At 37.6% G+C, this 18,912-nt stretch overlaps 1 protein-coding gene across 11 annotated transcripts in view; it reads right to left on the bottom strand.

The window, feature by feature from the left end:
* Window positions 1–18,912, bottom strand: part of KIDINS220 (kinase D interacting substrate 220) — a 108,496-nt gene that overhangs the window by 46,146 nt on the left and 43,438 nt on the right. For all 11 annotated transcript variants that reach the window (XM_059942268.1, XM_059942267.1, XM_059942276.1 and 8 more), the window contains exons 21-22: window positions 17,322–17,466; window positions 2,495–2,657 (exon numbers count right to left, since the gene is read on the bottom strand). In XM_059942268.1, coding sequence (XP_059798251.1) covers window positions 2,495–2,657; window positions 17,322–17,466 — 308 coding nt within the window. The remainder of the gene's footprint in view (window positions 1–2,494; window positions 2,658–17,321; window positions 17,467–18,912) is intronic.

Below are 18,912 nucleotides of genomic sequence, written 5' to 3'. Positions count from 1 at the left end.
TCCTATGATACATTCAAAAGGATTTCAGGAGTATAATACGAATACTATTATCAACAACAAACCTACTAAGCTCAAGATTTCTCTGCAGTTAATTTTGTCTTCAGTATATTATACTAAGAATAAAGAATCAGAGAACTGAGTTCAAAGGTGTTTGAATTAATTTTTTTCTGTGTGGTTATATTTTCAATTTCATGTACCATTAGGATCATTTCTTTCTGTTTGTATTCAATATTAGGGTTTGCTTTTCCCATCCTTTTTGTTTCTCGATTATGATACAAAAGGCAAACTACATAAAAATGTACATTCAGAGATATTTCATTCCCCATCTAAGCATCTTCTTTAGGTAAACATTTTTATTAGTTTCTGGCTTACCCTTCCCATGGGTTTGTTTTATATTTTCATGAAAAATAATACATACCTACATATGTATATACAGATGTTCTTATTCCCCCTTCTTTCTTATACAAACAGAAACATGTTATATACTCTTTTGCACTTTACATTTTTCACTTACTAATATATCCTGAAAATTCCTCCATATCAAATCATAGTTTTTTCTCATTTTCTACAGCTACAAGGTACTCTATTATGGTAGCTGTGCCATAATTTATCCAACCAATGTTCCTATAAATGTGCATTTAACTTATGCTGCTACAGATAAGGTCACAATAAACAACCCTGTATAACCAGTTTTATAACTGTGGAGGTGTGTGTTTAAATTTCTACACGTGAGATTATAGGATCAAAAAGTAAACATATATTTACCTGGTCGCCTTTGTACCTCCAGCATCAGGAGCAGGGCCCCCAAGTAGCAGACACTTAATAGATTTTTTTTGATTGAATTCAATTATGAATATTTTTGAGAGCTTTAAAAACTTTTTATTTTCACATCTCTTCTGCTTCTATTTCCTGAGGACACAGACCCTCTTTCACCAATTACTCACCCTCTTCACAGAACATGCAGAGGGCCCAGTGCTGGAAACCCTAAGCACACAGTCCTTAACATGTGAGAAACTGATCAATGTTCCTGGACTCCTGAGACACAATAAACTTCTAAGCATTATATTCAGTTAAAGGAAGGTGAAGAGACTGACTTGAGTCCTATGTGTATCAAACCAAAAACTGTGCTCATCTAGCAAACATTCATTATTATACAGCACCTATGCTATGATGCAAACGTTTATTCATGAAATAATATTTTACTGCACAACCAAGGGAAAAACCAGTCATGTATCTTATAATAAAAAGATGATTTCTAAAACATCAAAGAGCAGATGCAATCAGTGACACTGCTCCACAGGCCCATGGTAGTTGTGTGTCGCTGCCATCTACGAGAGCACCTACTTGACACAGCTCACAGAATTCAATCTGTTTAATTTAGCACAAATTAAACAGCAAAACCTACAAGAGCTCAAGTCTGCAGACTAACACTACAACCAGCCTCTATATTCTAAAATCAGTTATTCACCTAGAAAATATTAGATAAAATATATACATGAAAAATGGGGATTGGAAAATAATGAAAGCCACATGCTGACAATACTCTAAGAAAAATTACTTGGAATCTTAAAAGTTTTAATGTATAAACTCTACACTGAATGGTTCGTTAGATTTAATATTACATTTACATGTTCAAAATAATAGTTTCAATTATACCAAGTTTTATACAATAGTATAGTTCCCTTGTATTATATTTTTTCTAAGAGGTATTTTTATTTAGAGTTGTAATTGAAAACTTTGAAGGTATTAAGTATTCTGGTAAACAAAAAGGATTATAATTTTATTTGTTTATTTGACAAGAAAGTCAAACTCTTAAAACTTGACATGCTTGACATTTCACTGAGCATTAACTGTATGTCTTTCCAGAAAAAATTAATCAATTTCTTTACCAGAGGTAGATTTAAAAAGTACTTCAAATGACTGACTATAAAAGAAAAATAAATTGTTCTTTTTATTGTTTTATAGAACAATTTATTGTTCTATAAAAGAACAATAAATTGTTCATATATTTTATAAATCCTTTATTGTTTAATGCAAAGAATGCTTTCCAGCCAGTATTCACAGTTCCCCAAATCCTCCAGATATAAAGCTGTGAATATACCTGCACTAATGATTTGGAAAATGTAACCTCCTTAATATTCTATAAAGACACTTAGAATAAAAAATAAAATAGAAATAATAATGTTTTAAGGTTTGCATTTTGTATATATAAATAACACAGAGCTAACAGAACTATGAAACGTTTTTCATCATATAGGTTACATTGAGAAAGGAAGAATATAGACAAATAAAGCTGTAAATTTTACATAATGGGATATATACCTGTACTAACATAACTCTAAATTGTAACGGAATTAATGAGAATGATTAGTTGAACCCAGAACTCTACATTTTATACATTTTGTATTCATTTTGCTTTATATGCATTAACTTTCTTCTGAAAAGTCAACTCAGTCTAGGATAAATTTAAATATAAAGAGGTCAGATAAAGTACCTTTCATAGATGGTTTTCAATGTCATTTGATCTGGAATACCTTCAGTCTCTTCCAAATATAATATGAGCCATGAAGTTCGGTATGGCCACTGCTCAGTAAGGTTGATCCAGCTAGCAAGCCTGTCCCAGTTGAAACTTATCTGATTGGCTCTCAGTAATCGCCCTTTAAGGAATACAAAAAATGTTTTAAATTAATAGGCATGTAATGTTAAGCCAAATATTCTGTATATTCAAAAATAATTCAACTTTAAATGTTTTAAAATTTGCCATTTAATTTACACTACAAACTGAAACCTAGTATTTATGTGGATATGGCTTAAACACAACTCTGTTTAATTCTAAAGTAATTTTTTTGTGATTTGCCATTGGTGCTATACACTGCTTTGATGACATTTATGCAGGCAAAAATCTTTCAGGATGGCATGTGAGACAGTCTCCACCCTACCCACAATCATACAGCAGAACATCAATGCACCCATGATGAGCCCCATCCTCCTATGGACCTTGAACAAATCCAAATATGCTAGTCCACTCTTTTTATTATGGGTAAATGTACAACCCCATACACTTTCATTTTTATGTACTAAGGGTGGCTTATGTAAGTAATCTATCAAGTGAATAATAATATGTTTCTAAAATTTGTTTACATATATTTTAAAAATCCTGTCTATCACCGGGGTTTCTTAGGACTCTAATTCAGTGTTCTACCATTGGGCATGCCTACATTAGGACACTTGCAATCCTTGAACTTTCAGAACAGATGATTTGTTTCATTGCTGCATCAATTTTTCCTTGATCTCATTGGGATTCCCAACTGCTGATATCATTGCTTTTTACTTTTAAACATTGTCAGTTTTATTTCATCATTATCTAGACTAAGATATCTATTTGTTTTGGTTCAAATATGAATCATCCCTTTCCTTACCACTAATAGATGTAGATTTGTAATTCCCCCATCCAGTTCTTCCCATATCCTCAGACCCTCATTCCCTCAGCAAATCTGCTTTTATGGGCAAACCACATTATCATCACCGGATTCTTTTTTCCCTAGAAAATGGGATCTGGTCTGCTAAATCACTGACAAGGTCCTTACCTTCAATCCAAGCGAGCTATGGTCACATGCATTTGAAAGCTACAAAAACTCACTGAAGTATCACAATATATGGATATATGATACTAACACAATATATGGATATATGATACTAATGCTTAACAAAAGAGATATGATCCCAGCCTTCATGAAGCTTACACTCCAGTGGGCCAAATAAATCAAACAAAAATCATGAAATGACTTAATCACAAATTGTGACGAGAGGAGACCTACCCTCAGTAGAGTATAAACAGGTTAACACAGAACTAAAAGTTTAAAAAACTAGGCAACTAGAAGCAAGGCATTAAAATGTGCTTGCAACATTGACAACATACTTCTTGAACTTTAAAAGACGAAAAAACTGGTGAAAAAAACTTTTAGAATTGAATTGGAGACATGGGTTAAAACAATATGTGAACTAATTTTCATCCCATAATGATTAGGCTTGATCCCCCAAACATTTGTGGGAAGGCAATGAAGGCTTCAAATCTAACTACAGTTGCTCTATTGAGTTTTTAAAACTCACTCATTCAGTATGTTAGTTACTGATGACAGACATAGAAGGCTTACTCCCCACCCTAAAAGAACTCAAGAGTGTACTGGAAAAGATGGATAGATAAGAAAACAATTACAATCCTAACAGATAAGACTCTACTGGAGATACACACATATTGTTGTGAGAAAATAAAAAATGCACCCCAAATCCAGAAGCAGCAGTTACGGGAAGGTTTCCTTAAGAAAGTAACCCCTAGAACTAAGCTATGCAAGATGAGTACGAGTCAATCTGATGAGGAAGGGCTGAGGCAAGAGGAGAAAGTTAGGGCAGTCAAACAAAGGGAACAGCAAATGCAGTCATGAATTTATGAAACTAGCAGATACAGAGAACTGAAAAACTATTTTAAAAGTATGAGTGAATAAAAATAACGTTAAGTATTTGAAGTGTTCTAGCATACAATAGTTAAGAAATAAAGCAGTAGCGGGGGCTTCCCTGGTGGCGCAGTGGTTAAGAATCTGCCTGCCAATGCAGTGGATACGGGTTTGAGCCCTGGTCTGGGAAGATCCCGCATACCACGGAGCAACTAAGCCCGTGCACCACAACTACTGAGCCTGCGCTCTAGAGCCCGCGAGCCACAACTACTGAGCCTGTGTGCCACAACTACTGAAGCCCACGCGTCTAGAGCCCGTGCTCCGCAACAAGAGAAGCCACCACAATGAGAAGCCCACGCATTGCAATGAAGAGCAGCCCCCGCTCGCAGCAACCAGAGAAAGCCCGCGCGAAGCAAAGAAGACCCAATGCAGCCAAAAATAAATAAATAAATTTATTTAAAAAAAAAAAAAAGCAGTAGTGGGAAAAAATTTTGCTCAATGGATGTGTCTACGGTTATCTTTTAATATTATCCTCCAAAATAATCCAATAAAACTAATTTTAAATAAAGCACATTTGATAAAATAAAGCACAATTTTAAAGTAGGAAACCACTTAACTAACTACTCACCAATACTTTATATACTAAAGTCCCAAATTATTTTCTGATATTAGTTCCATCCATTATATACCTTTCCTAATAGCAGCAACCATTTGCATAGTGTTCAACAGATAACATTATACATTTTTACATATAAGAGAATGAGAGGTACCAGAGGCTAATCAACATGCCCAGGGCTCAAATTCAAGTCTTTTGTCTTCAAATTCTAACTAAATAAATTACTTATCTATTCAAATAAATAAAATGTATTTCCCTATATACATCTAACTAATGGTAGCTAACTGAGTGAAAAATTTATCATGAAAACTATCAAAAATCCATTAAAATACAAAAGTTTAAATCTGTAGGTTATTTTCAACATAACACTTTTATATTTAAGCAATGAAACTAACAGCATTAAGATGCTTTCATAAAATGAAAAACTTACCTAGAATCTTTCATTTTCAGGCAGAGCTATATTTGATGAAACAAAAATATTTCTGATGTAACAATCTAGAAAGACTGTTTATAGTCAAAGACTAATACTAGAGAAATTCTTACATTTAAAACAAGGCTTTAGGAAAAAACTTTGGTTCTACTCCAAAATGTGTAAACATCATTATTTTTTTAATGTGTATCTAAATATCAGCTGTTAAATGATATTTCCTTGCTCATCTTTAGAGGGCCTAAAGATGTCTAAACATAATACAAAGTCCTTACCATGGATATGGGGCTTGTAAGGCCCACAATGAACTGGCCACTGGCTATTTCTCTGACATCACTTCCCACTACTCTCCCGTCTGCTCCCCAAACTCCAACCAGACTGGCCTCAGAGTTGGGATCCCACCTCAGAGCATTTACACTTGCTGTTCCTTCTGCTTAGAATGCTTTTCTCAAGTTATTTGTAAAGTTTGGTTTCCACTTCAGGTCTCAAACTCATTCAACAACAGTGTCCCAGACACTGTCCTGGGTATGGAGGAAAGAGAAAATAATACAGACAAAAATCTTGGCCATGTGGGTCTAACATTCTACTGAGGGGAGACAGACAAAAAACAAAATAAGTAAGTATGTTCATGTGTTAGAAGGTGATCGATTCTATGGAGTAAAATGAAGTAGGGAAGAAAGGAGTACGAAATAGGGAGGTGTAACTTTATATAAGATAACAGAGGGATGGTCTCATTGAAAGGCTGATAATTAAGCAAAGAATTAAAAGAAGGTGAAAAAAGCCATTATGCATCTCTCCAAAGAAAGATCCTTACAGACAGAAGAAATAGCAAGTGCAAAAGCCCTTAGGCAGGATCATGCCTGACGTTTTCAGGGAACAGCAAAGAGGTTGGTAAGGGCTGGAGGAGGAAAGTAGATGAGGTCAGAGGTAGGGAAAGGGGTGGAGAGAGACAGATCAAACGGCTTGTAAGAAACTGTAAGGACTTAGATTTTTATTTTCAGTAAAATAGGGGCACATAATAGAGCTTTTAGCAGAAGCACAGCATGACTGGCTTCTATTTTTAAAGGATCTCTGTGGCTGCCACATGGAGAATAGACTGTAGAGAAAAGATAGGAGCAGGGAGACCTGTCAGAAGGCTATTGCTATAACTAATACAGATGAGACATAACGGTGCGTTGAATAAGGGTAGTATGCTAGAAATGGGAAGAAGTGGTCAGATTCTGGATATAGTCTGAAGACAGAGCAAAAGAATTTAATGCAGACTGGAGAAGATATATGAAAGAAAGATATCAAGACCTCTTTTTCCAAGGAAATGGAATAGGAGTGGCACTAACTCAGAAGGTAAACTATGGGTAGATTAAGTTTGTGTCACAGGATCTAAAGTTCATTTTTGGACATGTTAAGTGTAAGACGTATATCAGACATCATCAGGTATCAATTAGGCAACTGGAAAGCAACAGGGGTGAAGATATGTATTTGAGAGTCTTCAGCATAAAGATGGTACATCTGGTTTAGACAGAAAGAGAAGAATCAAGGACTGAGCCAAGGGCATTCCAATGCTAAATGGTAAGGGAAGATGAGGTTTTATGGCATTTATCATTACATGACTTTACATCTGTTTTCCCCCAAAGGGTAAGAATTTTATCTTGTTCACTGCTTATCTCCACAATGCTTAGACCAATACCTAGCATATCTAGACACTCACTATATATTTGTTAAATGACTACATAAGTATTACTGATAATATACTAAAACATTTCCATTGTAGAACATAATCAAGTATAATGAGGTCTGTGACCTCACTTAAAGGAATTTAGTTATCAAAAAATTATGAATATACTTGATACAACCTCAGTTGCAATATAGTTCCATAGCATGCACCCAACATTAGTATAAAAACAAATTTCAGTGTAACTATCATAAGAGAGTTAACACTGGTCAATATTACAAAGTACCATTCAATATCATGCAAAGAAAGAAATATATATTTTACAAATATTTATATTTATAAGTAAGCATTAACATGGTGGAGAGCAGAATTCCATGCAAGGAATTCAGTCACAAGGCAATAATCCTTAATTTTCTTGTCAATATTTTTATTTAAAATATCACTTGAAAACTAAAATAGAAGTATAGAAAATCTGAATTGCAACATTTTAAAATATAAGCTAATTAAGACATCTTATGTTCATGGATTGGAAGACTTAATATTGTTAAAATGTCAATATTAGCCAAAGCAATCTACAGATTCAATGTAACCCTGTCAAAATCCCAATGATATTTTCTGCATAAATAGAAAAACCCATCCTAAAATTCACATGGAATCTCAAGGGACCCTGAATAACTAAAACATCCCTGAAAAAGAAGAACAAAATTGGAGGAATCACACTTCCTGATTTCAAAACTTACTACAAAGTTACAGTAATCAAAACAGTGTGATATTGGCAAAATGCAGACATACAGACCAACAGAACAGAATAGTGAACCCAGAAATAAATCCTCACATATATGGTCAGATGATTTTTGACAAGGGTGCCAAGACCATTCAATGGGGAAAGGACAGTCTTTTCAATAAATGATGCTTGGAAAACTGGATATCCATATGCAAAATAATGAAGTTGAACTTACCTAACACCATATATAAAAATTAACTCAAAATGGTTCAAGGACCTAAATTTAAGACTTAAAGCATTAGAAAACATAGGATAAAAACTTCATGATATTGGATTTGGCAATGATTTCTTGACATGACACCAAAAGCACAGGTAACAGAAGAAAAAAACAGACGAACTGAAATTAATAAAAATTTAAAATTTTGTATATCAAAAGACACTATCTGTAGAATAAAAAGGCAACCCATGGAATGGGAGAAAATATTTGAAAATCATATATCTGAAAAGGGATTAATATCCAGAATATACAGAGAACTCCTAAAACTCAACAACAACAGCAAAAAAAGTCCGACTCAAAAATTGGCAAAGGACTTGAACAGACATTTCTCCAAAGAAGATATATTAATGGCCAATAAGCACATGAAAAGATGCTCAACATCACTAATCATTAGGGAAATGCAAGTCAAAACTACAATGGGATACCACCTCACACCCACTGGGATTGCTACTATCAAAAAACCAGAAAACAACAAGGTTGGAGAGGATGTAGAAAAATTGCTTGTTTACTGTTGGTGGGAAAAACTTTTTTTACTATGGAAAAAAGTATGGAGGTTCCACCAAAAATTTAAAATAGAAATACCATGTGACCCAGCAATTCCACTTCTGGGTATATACCAAAAAAGAATTGAAAGCACTGTCTCCAAAACATATTTGAACACCCGTGTTATAGCAGCATTATTCACAACAGCTAAAAACATGGAAACAACCCACATGTCCAACCCACATGTCCATAATGTTAGCAATGGATAAGCAAAACTTGGTACATACATATGGTAGGATATTAGCCTTAAAAAGGAAGAAAATTCTGAAATATGCTACAACATGGGTGAACCTTGATAAAATTATGCTAAATGAAATAAGCCAGTCACAGAAAGACAAATATTGTATGATTCCAACTATATGAGGTATTTAGAGTAGCCAAAATCACAGAGACAAAGTGTAATGGTGGTTGCCAGGGGCTCGGGGGAGAGGAGCGGGAGGATGAGTACAGAGTTTCAGTTTTACAAGATGAAGAGTTATGGAGATGGATGGTAGTGACGGCTACACAGCTATGTGAACTGTACCCTTAAAAATGGTTAAGATGATAAATTTTTATGTGTATTTCACTTAACACGATAAAAAAAGAAAAAAATATATATCATTTGAAAACAGAAAGAGCAGCATGGATAAGAGGGGCAAGATGGCGGAAGAGTAAGACGCGGAGATCACCTTCCTTCCCACAGATACAGCAGAAATACATCTACACGTGGAACTGCTCCTACAGAACACCCACTGAACGCTGGCAGAAGACGTCAGACCTCCCAAAAGGCAAGAAAATCCCCACGTACTTGGGTAGGGTAAAAGAAAAAAGAAATAACAGAGACAAAAGAATAGGGACGGGTCCTGCGCCAGTGGGAGGGAGCCGTGAAGGAGGAAAGGTTTCCAGGCACTAGGAAGCCCCTTTGCGGGCAGAGACTGCGGGTGGCAGAGGGGGGAAGCTTCGGAGCCGCGGAGTAGAGCGCAGCCACAGGGGTGCAGAGGGCAAAGCGGAGAGACTCCCGCACAGAGGCTCGGCGCCAACCAGCACTCACCAGCACGAGAGGCTTGTCTGCTCACTCGCCGGGGCGGGCGGGGGCTGGGAGCTGAGGCTCGGGCTTTGGTGCGAGCCGGGAGGGAGTCCGGGAAAAAGTCTGCAGCTGCCGAAGAGGCAAGAGACTTTTTCTTGCCTCTTTGTTTCGCGGCGCGCAAGGAGAGGGGATTCAGAGCGCTGCCTAAACGAAATCCAGAGACGGGTGCGAGCCGCGGCTATCAGCGCGGATCCCACAGCAACAGGGGCGCAGAGGGAAAAACGGAGAGATTCCCGCACAGAGGCTCAGCGCCGAGCAGCGCTCACCAGCCCGAGAGGCTTGTCTGCTCACCCGCTGGGGCAGGCAGGGCTGGGAGCTGAGGTGCGGGCTTCGGTAGGATCGCAGGGAGAGGACTGGGGTTGGCAGCGTGAACACAGCCTGAAGGGGTGGGCGTGCCGCGGCGAGCCGGGAGGGAGCCGGAGAGGAGGTCTGCAGCCGCTGAAGAGGCAAGAGACTTTTTCTTGCCTCTTTGTTTCGCGGCGCGCAAGGAGAGGGGATTCAGAGCGCCACCTAGACGAACTCCAGAGGCGGGCGCGAGCCGCGGCTAACAGCGCGGACCCCAGAGACTGGTAGGAAACGCTAAGGCTGCTGCTGCCGCCACCAAGAAGCCTGTGTGCGAGCACAGGTCACTCCCCACACCGCCCCTCCCGGGAGCCGGTGCAGCTCGCCACTGCCAGGCTCCCGTGATCCAGGGACAACTTCCCCGGGAGAACACACGGCGCGCCTCAGGCTGCTGCAACGTCACGCCGGCCTCTGACGCCGCAGGCTCGCCCCGCCTCCTCCGTACCGCTCCCTCCCCCGGCCTGAGTGAGCCAGAGCCCCCGAAGCAGCTGCTCCTTTAACCCCGTTCTGTCTGGGCGGGGAACGGACACCCTCAGGCAACGTACATACAGAGGCGGGTCCAAATCCAAAGCTGAACGCTGGGAGCTGTACGAACAAAGAAGAGAAAGGGAAATCTCCCCCAGCAGCCTCAGAAGCAGCTGATTAAAGCTCCACAAACAACTTGATGTGCCTGCATCTGTTGAATACCTGAATAGACAACGAATCATCCCAAATTCAAAAGGTGGACTTTAGGAGCAGGATATATTAATTTCCCCTTTTCCTTTTTTTGTGAGTGTATATGTGTATGCTTCTGGGTGAGATTTTGTCTGTATAGCTTTGCTTTCACCATCAGTCCTAGGGTTAGGTCCGTCCATTTTTTTTTTTTTTTTTTTTTTTACTTAAAAAAAATTTTTTTTCCTAATATATATTTTCTTAATAATTTTTTCCGTATTTTCTATTTTTAGAAATTAAAAAATTTTTTAATAAGTTTTTTCATATTTTAAAAAATTAAAATTTTTTTTTCTTAAATTTTTTTCTTAAAAATCTTTTTCTTATTTTTTACTATAAAAAATTAATAAATCTGTTTCTAAAAATTAAAAAAAAATTTTTTTCTGAATACATTTACTCTTAATAATTTTTTTTCTTATTTTTTATTATAATAGCTTTATTTTATTTTATCCTCTTTTTATCTTTCTATTTTTTTCTCCCTTATATTCTGAGCTGTGTGGATGAAAGGCTCTTGGTGCTCCAGCCAGGCATCAGGGCTGTGCCTCTGAGGTGGGAGAGCCAACTTCAGGACACTGGTCCACAAGAGACCTACCAGCTCCACGTAATACCAAACGGCAAAAATCTCTCAGAGATCTCCATCTCAACATCAAGACCCAGCTTCACTCAACGACCAGCAAGCTACAGGGCTGGACACCCTATGCCAAACAAGTAGCAAGACAGGAACACAGCCCCATCCATTAGCAGGGAGGCTGCCTAAAATCATAAGGCCACAGACATCCCAAAACACACCACCAGACGTGGACGTGCCCACCAGAAAGACAAGATTCAACCTCATCCACCAGAACACAGGCAATAGTCCCCTCCACCAGGAAGCCTACACAACCCACTGAACCAACCTTACCCACTGGGGGCAGATACCAAAAACAACGGGAACTACGAACCTGCAGCCTGTGAAAAGGAGACCCCAAACACAGTAAGATAAGCAAAATGAGACGACAGAAAAACACACAGCAGATGAAGGAGCAGGGTCAAAACACACCAGACCTAACAAATGAAGAGGAAATAGGTAGTCTACCTGAAAAAGAATTCAGAATAATGATAGTAAGGATGATCCAAAATCTTGGAAATAAAATAGACAAAATGCAAGAAACATTTAACAAGGACATAGAAGAACTAAAGAGGAACCAAGCAACGATGAAAAACACAATAAATGAAATTAAAAATACTCTAGATGGGATCAATAGCAGAATAACTGAGGCAGAAGAAAGGATAAGTGACCTGGAAGATAAAATGGTGGAAATAACTACTGCAGAGCAGGATAAAGAAAAAAGAATGAAAAGAACTGAGGACAGTCTCAGAGACCTCTGGGACAACATTAAACGCACCAACATTCGAATTATAGGGGTCCCAGAAGAAGAAGAGAAAAAGAAAGGGACTGAGAAAATATTTGAAGAGATTATAGTTGAAAACTTCCCTAATATGGGAAAGGAAATAGTTAATCAAGTCCAGGAAGCACAGAGAGTCCCATACAGGATAAACCCAAGGAGAAACACGCCAAGACACATATTAATCAAACTGTCAAAAATTAAATATAAAGAAAACATATTAAAAGCAGCAAGGGAAAAACAACAAATAACACACAAGGGAATCCCCATAAGGTTAACATCTGATCTTTCAGCAGAAACTCTGCAAGCCAGAAGGGAGTGGCAGGATATACTTAAAGTGATGAAGGAGAAAAACCTACAACCAAGGTTACTCTACCCAGCAAGGATCTCATTCAGATTTGATGGAGAAATTAAAACCTTTACAGACAAGCAAAAGCTGAGAGAGTTCAGCACCACAAAACCAGCTTTACAACAAATGCTAAAGGAACTTCTCTAGGCAGGAAACACAAGAGAAGGAAAACACCTACAATAACAAACCCAAAACATTTAAGAAAATGGGAATAGGAACATACATATCGATAATTACCTTGAATGTAAATGGATTAAATGCTCCCACCAAAAGACACAGACTGGCTGAATGGATACAAAAACAAGACCCATATATATGCTGTCTACAAGAGACCCACTTCAGACCTAGAGACACATACAGACTGAAAGTGAGGGGATGGAAAAAGATATTCCATGCAAATGGAAATCAAAAGAAAGCTGGAGTAGCAATTCTTATATCAGACAAAATAGACTTTAAAATAAAGAATATTATAAGAGACAAAGAAGGACACTATATAATGATCAAGGGATCGATCCAAGAGGAAGGTATAACAATTGTAAATATTTATGCACCCAACATAGGAGCACCTCAATACATAAGGCAAATACTAACAGCCATAAAAGGGGAAATTGACAGTAACACAATCATAGTAGGGGACTTTAACACCCCACTTTCACCAATGGACAGATCATCCAAAATGAAAATAAATAAGGAAACACAAGCTTTAAATGATACATTAAACAAGATGGACTTAATTGATATTTATAGGACATTCCACCCAAAAACAACAGAATACACATTTTTCTCAAGTGCGCACGGAACATTCTCCAGGATAGATCATATCTTGGGTCACAAACCAAGCCTTGGTAAATTTAAGAAAATTGAAATCGTATCAAGTATCTTTTCCGACCACAACGCTATGAGACTAGATATCAATTACAGGAAAAGATCTGTAAAAAATACAAACACATGGAGGCTACACAATACACTACTTAATAATGAAGTGATCACTGAAGAAATCAAAGGGGAAATCAAAAAATACCTAGAAACAAATGACAATGGAGATACGACGACCCAAAACCTATGGGACGCAGCAAAAGCAGTGCTAAGAGGGAAGTTTATAGCAATACAAGCCTACCTCAAGAAACAGGAAACATCTCGAATAAACAACCTAACCTTGCACCTAAAGCAATTAGAGAAAGAAGCACAAAAAAACCCCAAAGCCAGCAGAAGGAAAGAAATCATAAAGATCAGGTCAGAAATAAATGAAAAAGAAATGAAGGAAACAATAGCAAAAATCAATAAAACTAAAAGCTGGTTCTTTGAGAAGATAAACAAAATTGATAAACCATTAGCCAGACTCATCAAGAGAAAAAGGGAGAAGACTCAAATCAATAGAATTAGAAATGAAAAAGGAGAAGTAACCACTGACACTGCAGAAATACAAAAGATCATGAGAGATTACTACAAGCAACTCTACGCCAATAAAATGGACAACCTGGAAGAAATGGACAGATTCTTAGAAATGCACAAACTGCCGAGACTGAACCAGGAAGAAAGAGAAAATATGAACAGACCAATCACAAGCACTGAAATTGAAACTGTGATTAAAAACCTTCCAACAAACAAAAGCCCAGGACCAGATGGCTTCACAGGTGAATTCTATCAAACATTTAGAGAAGAGCTAACACCTATCCTTCTCAAACTCTTCCAAAATATTGCAGAGGGAGGAACACTCCCAAACTCATTCTACGAGGCCACCATCACCCTGATACCAAAACCAGACAAAGATGTCACAAAGAAAGAAAACTACAGGCCAATATCACTGATGAACATAGATGCAAAAATCCTCAACAAAATACTCGCAAACAGAATCCAACAGCACATTAAAAGGATCATACACCATGATCAAGTGGGGTTTATCCCAGGAATGCAAGGATTCTTCAATATACGTAAATCAATCAATGTGATACACCATATTAACAAATTGAAGGAGAAAAACCATATGATCATCTCAATAGATGCAGAGAAAGCTTTCGACAAAATTCAACACCCATTTATGATAAAAGTCCTGCAGAAAGTAGGCATAGAGGGAACTTTCCTCAACATAATAAAGGCCATATATGACAAACCCACAGCCAACATTGTCCTCAATGGTGAAAAACTGAAACCATTTCCACTAAGATCAGGAACAAGACAAGGTTGCCCACTCTCACCACTATTATTCAACATAGTTTTGGAAGTGTTAGCCACAGCAATCAGAGAAGACAAAGAAATAAAAGGAATCCAAATCGGAAAAGAAGAAGTAAAGCTGTCACTGTTTGCAGATGACATGATACTATACATAGAGAATCCTAAAGATGCTACCAGAAAACTCCTAGAGCTAATTAATGAATTTGGTAAAGTAGCAGGATACAAAATTAATGCACAGAAATCTCTTGCATTTCTATACACTAATGACGAAAAATCTGAAAGTGAAATTAAGAAAACACTCCCGTTTACCACTGCAACAAAAAGAATAAAATATCTAGGAATAAACCTACCTAAGGAGACAAAAGACCTGTATGCAGAAAATTATAAGACACTGATGAAAGAAATTAAAGATGATACAAATAGATGGAAAGATATACCATGTTCCTGGATTGGAAGAATCAACATTGTGAAAATGAGTCTACTACCCAAAGCAATCTACAGATTCAATGCAATCCCTATCAAACTACCACTGGCATTTTTCACAGAACTAGAACAAAAAATTTCACAATTTGTATGGAAAACACAAAAGACCCCGAATAGCCAAAGCAATCTTGAGAACGAAAAATGGAGCTGGGGGAATCAGGCTCCCTGACTTCAGACTATATTACAAAGCTACAGTAATCAAGACAGTTTGGTACTGGCATAAAAACAGAAATATAGATCAATGGAACAGGATAGAAAGCCCAGAGATAAACCCACGCACATATGGTCACCTTATCTTTGATAAAGGAGGCAAGCATATACAGTGGAGAAAAGACAGCCTCTTCAATAAGTGGTGCTGGGAAAATTGGACAGGTACATGTAAAAGTATGAAATTAGAACACTCCCTGACACCATGCACAAAAATAAACTCAAAATGGATTAAAGACCTAAGTGTAAGACCAGACACTATCGAACTCTTAGAGGAAAACATAGGCAGAACACTCTATGACATACATCACAGCAAGATTCTTTTTGACCCAGCTCCCAGAGAAATGGAAATAAGAACACAAGTCAACAAATGGGACCTAATGAAACTTAAAAGCTTTTGCACAGCAAAGGAAACCATAAACAAGACCAAAAGACAACCATCAGAATGGGAGAAAATACTTGCAAATGAAGCAACTGACAAAGGATTAATCTCCAAGATTTACAAGCAGCTCATGCAGCTCAATAACAAAAAAACAAACAACCCAATCCAAAAATGGGCAGAAGACCTAAATAGACATTTCTCCAAAGAAGATATACAGATGGCCAACAGACACATGAAAGAATGCTCAACATCATTAATCATTAGAGAAATGCAAATCAAAACTACAATGAGATATCATCTCACACCGGTCAGAATGGCCATCATCAAAAAATCTAGAAACAATAAATGCTGGAGAGGGTGTGGAGGAAAGGGAACTCTCTTGCACTGTTGGTGGGAATGTAAATTGATACAGCCACTATGGAGAACAGTATGGAGGTTCCTTAAAAAACTACAAATAGAACTACCATACGACCCAGCAATCCCACTACTGGGCATATACCCTGAGAAAACCATAGGTCAAAAAGAGTCATGTACCAAAATGTTCATTGCAGCTCTATTTACAATAGCCAGGACATGGAAGCAACCTAAATGTCCATCGACAGATGAATGGATAAAGAAGATGTGGCACATATATACAATGGAATATTACTCAGCCATAAAAAGAAATGAAATGGAGGTATTTGTAATGAGGTGGATGGAGTTAGAGTCTGTCATACAGAGTGAAGTAAGTCAGAAAGAGAAAAACAAATACAGTATGCTAACACATATATACGGAATCTAAGGGAAAAAAAAGCCATGAAGAACCTAGTGGCAAGACGGGAATAAAGACACAGACCTACTAGAGAATGGACTTGAGGATATGGGGAGGGGGTGGGGTGAGTTGTGACAGGGTGAGAGAGTGTCATGGACATATATACACTACCAAATGTAAAATAGCTAGCTAGTGGGAAGCAGCCGCATAGCACAGGGAGATCAGCTCGGTGCTTTGTGACCACCTAGAGGGGTGGGATGGGGAGGGTGGGAGGGAGGGAGATGCAAGAGGGAAGAGATATGGGAACATATTGTATATGTATAACTGATTAACTTTGTTATAAGGCAGAAGCTAACACACCATTGTAAGGCAATTATACTTCAATAAAGATGTTTAAAAAAAAAAAAAAAGAAAGAAAGAAAGAGCAGCATGTAAAATCTGAATTTCAACATTTTAAATTATAAATTAATTATACTCAGTTATACAAATTAGCATAAAATTATAATTATACAAAGAGAAAAATTAAAGCTGAGATGAAATTTAAAAATTTTTAAATCATCAAGTTTTAAAATAACAGTAGACAACTGGTAGTTGATTTTCATTGTCAAAGCTAATATTGGTTTTATTAGACACACTTAATGCAAATAAAACTGGTATTCAGCAGTGTAAACATATAAACCCAGTACATCCTTTTGTTTCTGAAATTGAATTGCTTTGTTAATGTTAAAACTTATTATCTACCATACAACAGTAAGAAAACAAAATTCACCTGTCACAGAAACAATATTAAGTAATCTTCTCATGGTCTGAGGACTTATGTCACTGAACCAGTCCTCTGTAACCAGCAGTTTTGTAAGATCAAAGGACATCTGCCGAGTAATCGTGCGCTGCATCTGCCTTCTTCGGTAAGTATCCTGAAACAGTGAACCCATACTTCGAGCCTGAGAACTTAAGTCTTTTTGAGAAGTTAATATATGTTTATGTCAACAACAAAAACAATCCAAAATTTTAGTCAAAGAGGAAGACTACATAGTAATAAAAAGTATTATTATTACTTCCTGAGGCAAAATATTTACAGAACAGTTATAAAGTAACATTAGCAGCAACTGCAACAAATGCTATGGTTTAGCTTCAGATGTATTTTGATTTATAGCTGTACAGAGAAAGCTCAATGCCTTGAAGATCATAAATAAGCAGAATTGTGTAAAGAAAATTCAACTCAAACTCTTATGGGAGCTCAGTATTTATAGGAACCCTGAAATAATAAAGCAAATAACCCCTCCTCTAGATTTAAGGATTCAGCATTTTGATTTTTAGGTTATTTTTAAACGTATGACACAGCTGCTCTAACTATCCTTACATCTGCATAAGAATTAAAGGCTCTCTCCTGGCTGGGGTGGGGCAGGGAATCCCATCTAATCAGAGGAGGAACAGGCACAACAAAGGTGTGTTCTCATCTAAGGTCATGAGACAGGGGAATGTGGATACAATTACAGGGAACCCAAGAGTCCAGACTCCCAGGAGAGAAATTCAAAACTGTAAATCACACCCTGCTCTTAATTTAGAGCTGTCAACTGTCATTCATAATATTATTTTCACATCCATACTTGTACATGGTAGAGGCATAACGTCAAAATATCACTGAAGACACATTTTTTAAAATGTAAAATGTCCCAATTTAATGTTAGCAAACTAGGGGGAAAATAAATGGCGCCAATGCTAGCCCAACCTAGCCATCCTTAAGCAGCACTACCACCATAACTTACCTGCCAGCGGACATCTTCCTGCCTTGTAATACTCCCTTATTCTTTACAAAAGAAGGCTCCTAAAGATAGGGTAGGACAGGGAAACTACGGTGTTCCAGGAGAAAACCAAGGGACTGGGAAAGGCACAAAATCACTATGTGGGGAGAAAAAAAAAAGAGTACACATCTCACAAACATCAGGGAAGGAGGAAGGCCAACAGGAAAACAAAGCAAGGAATTGTTCTCACACTACGAGCCTCTCTCTCCCTTACAGCTATGGTGACATGGGTCCCTGGAATGAACACAACTCGACCTGGAATGAACCCAGTGGTTCTCTAACCCTCGATGAAATCATCTGGGGAGCTTTAAAATCTCATTCTCAGAGGTTCTGATTCAATTGGTCTGGAGTCTGGAGTGGCACCTGGGCTGAGAGCAGGCTGGGAGAGGACAGGCACTCATATATAATTTACAGTTATTATGGCTCTAGGTTCAGACATTCCTTGAAAAACCACCTGAAGCTGAAAGGAAATCCAATGATAAAATTTACTTGATGAGCTCAACGCAGTATTTATAAAATATTACGTGGCATCACCTTGGTTTTATTTAAATAATAGCA

Source organism: Balaenoptera ricei, chromosome 13, assembly GCF_028023285.1.
Source record: "Balaenoptera ricei isolate mBalRic1 chromosome 13, mBalRic1.hap2, whole genome shotgun sequence".
Lineage (NCBI taxonomy): Eukaryota > Metazoa > Chordata > Mammalia > Artiodactyla > Balaenopteridae > Balaenoptera > Balaenoptera ricei.
The sequence above is the reverse complement of the archived record's forward strand: the minus strand, read 5'-3'. Positions and strand labels throughout refer to the sequence as shown.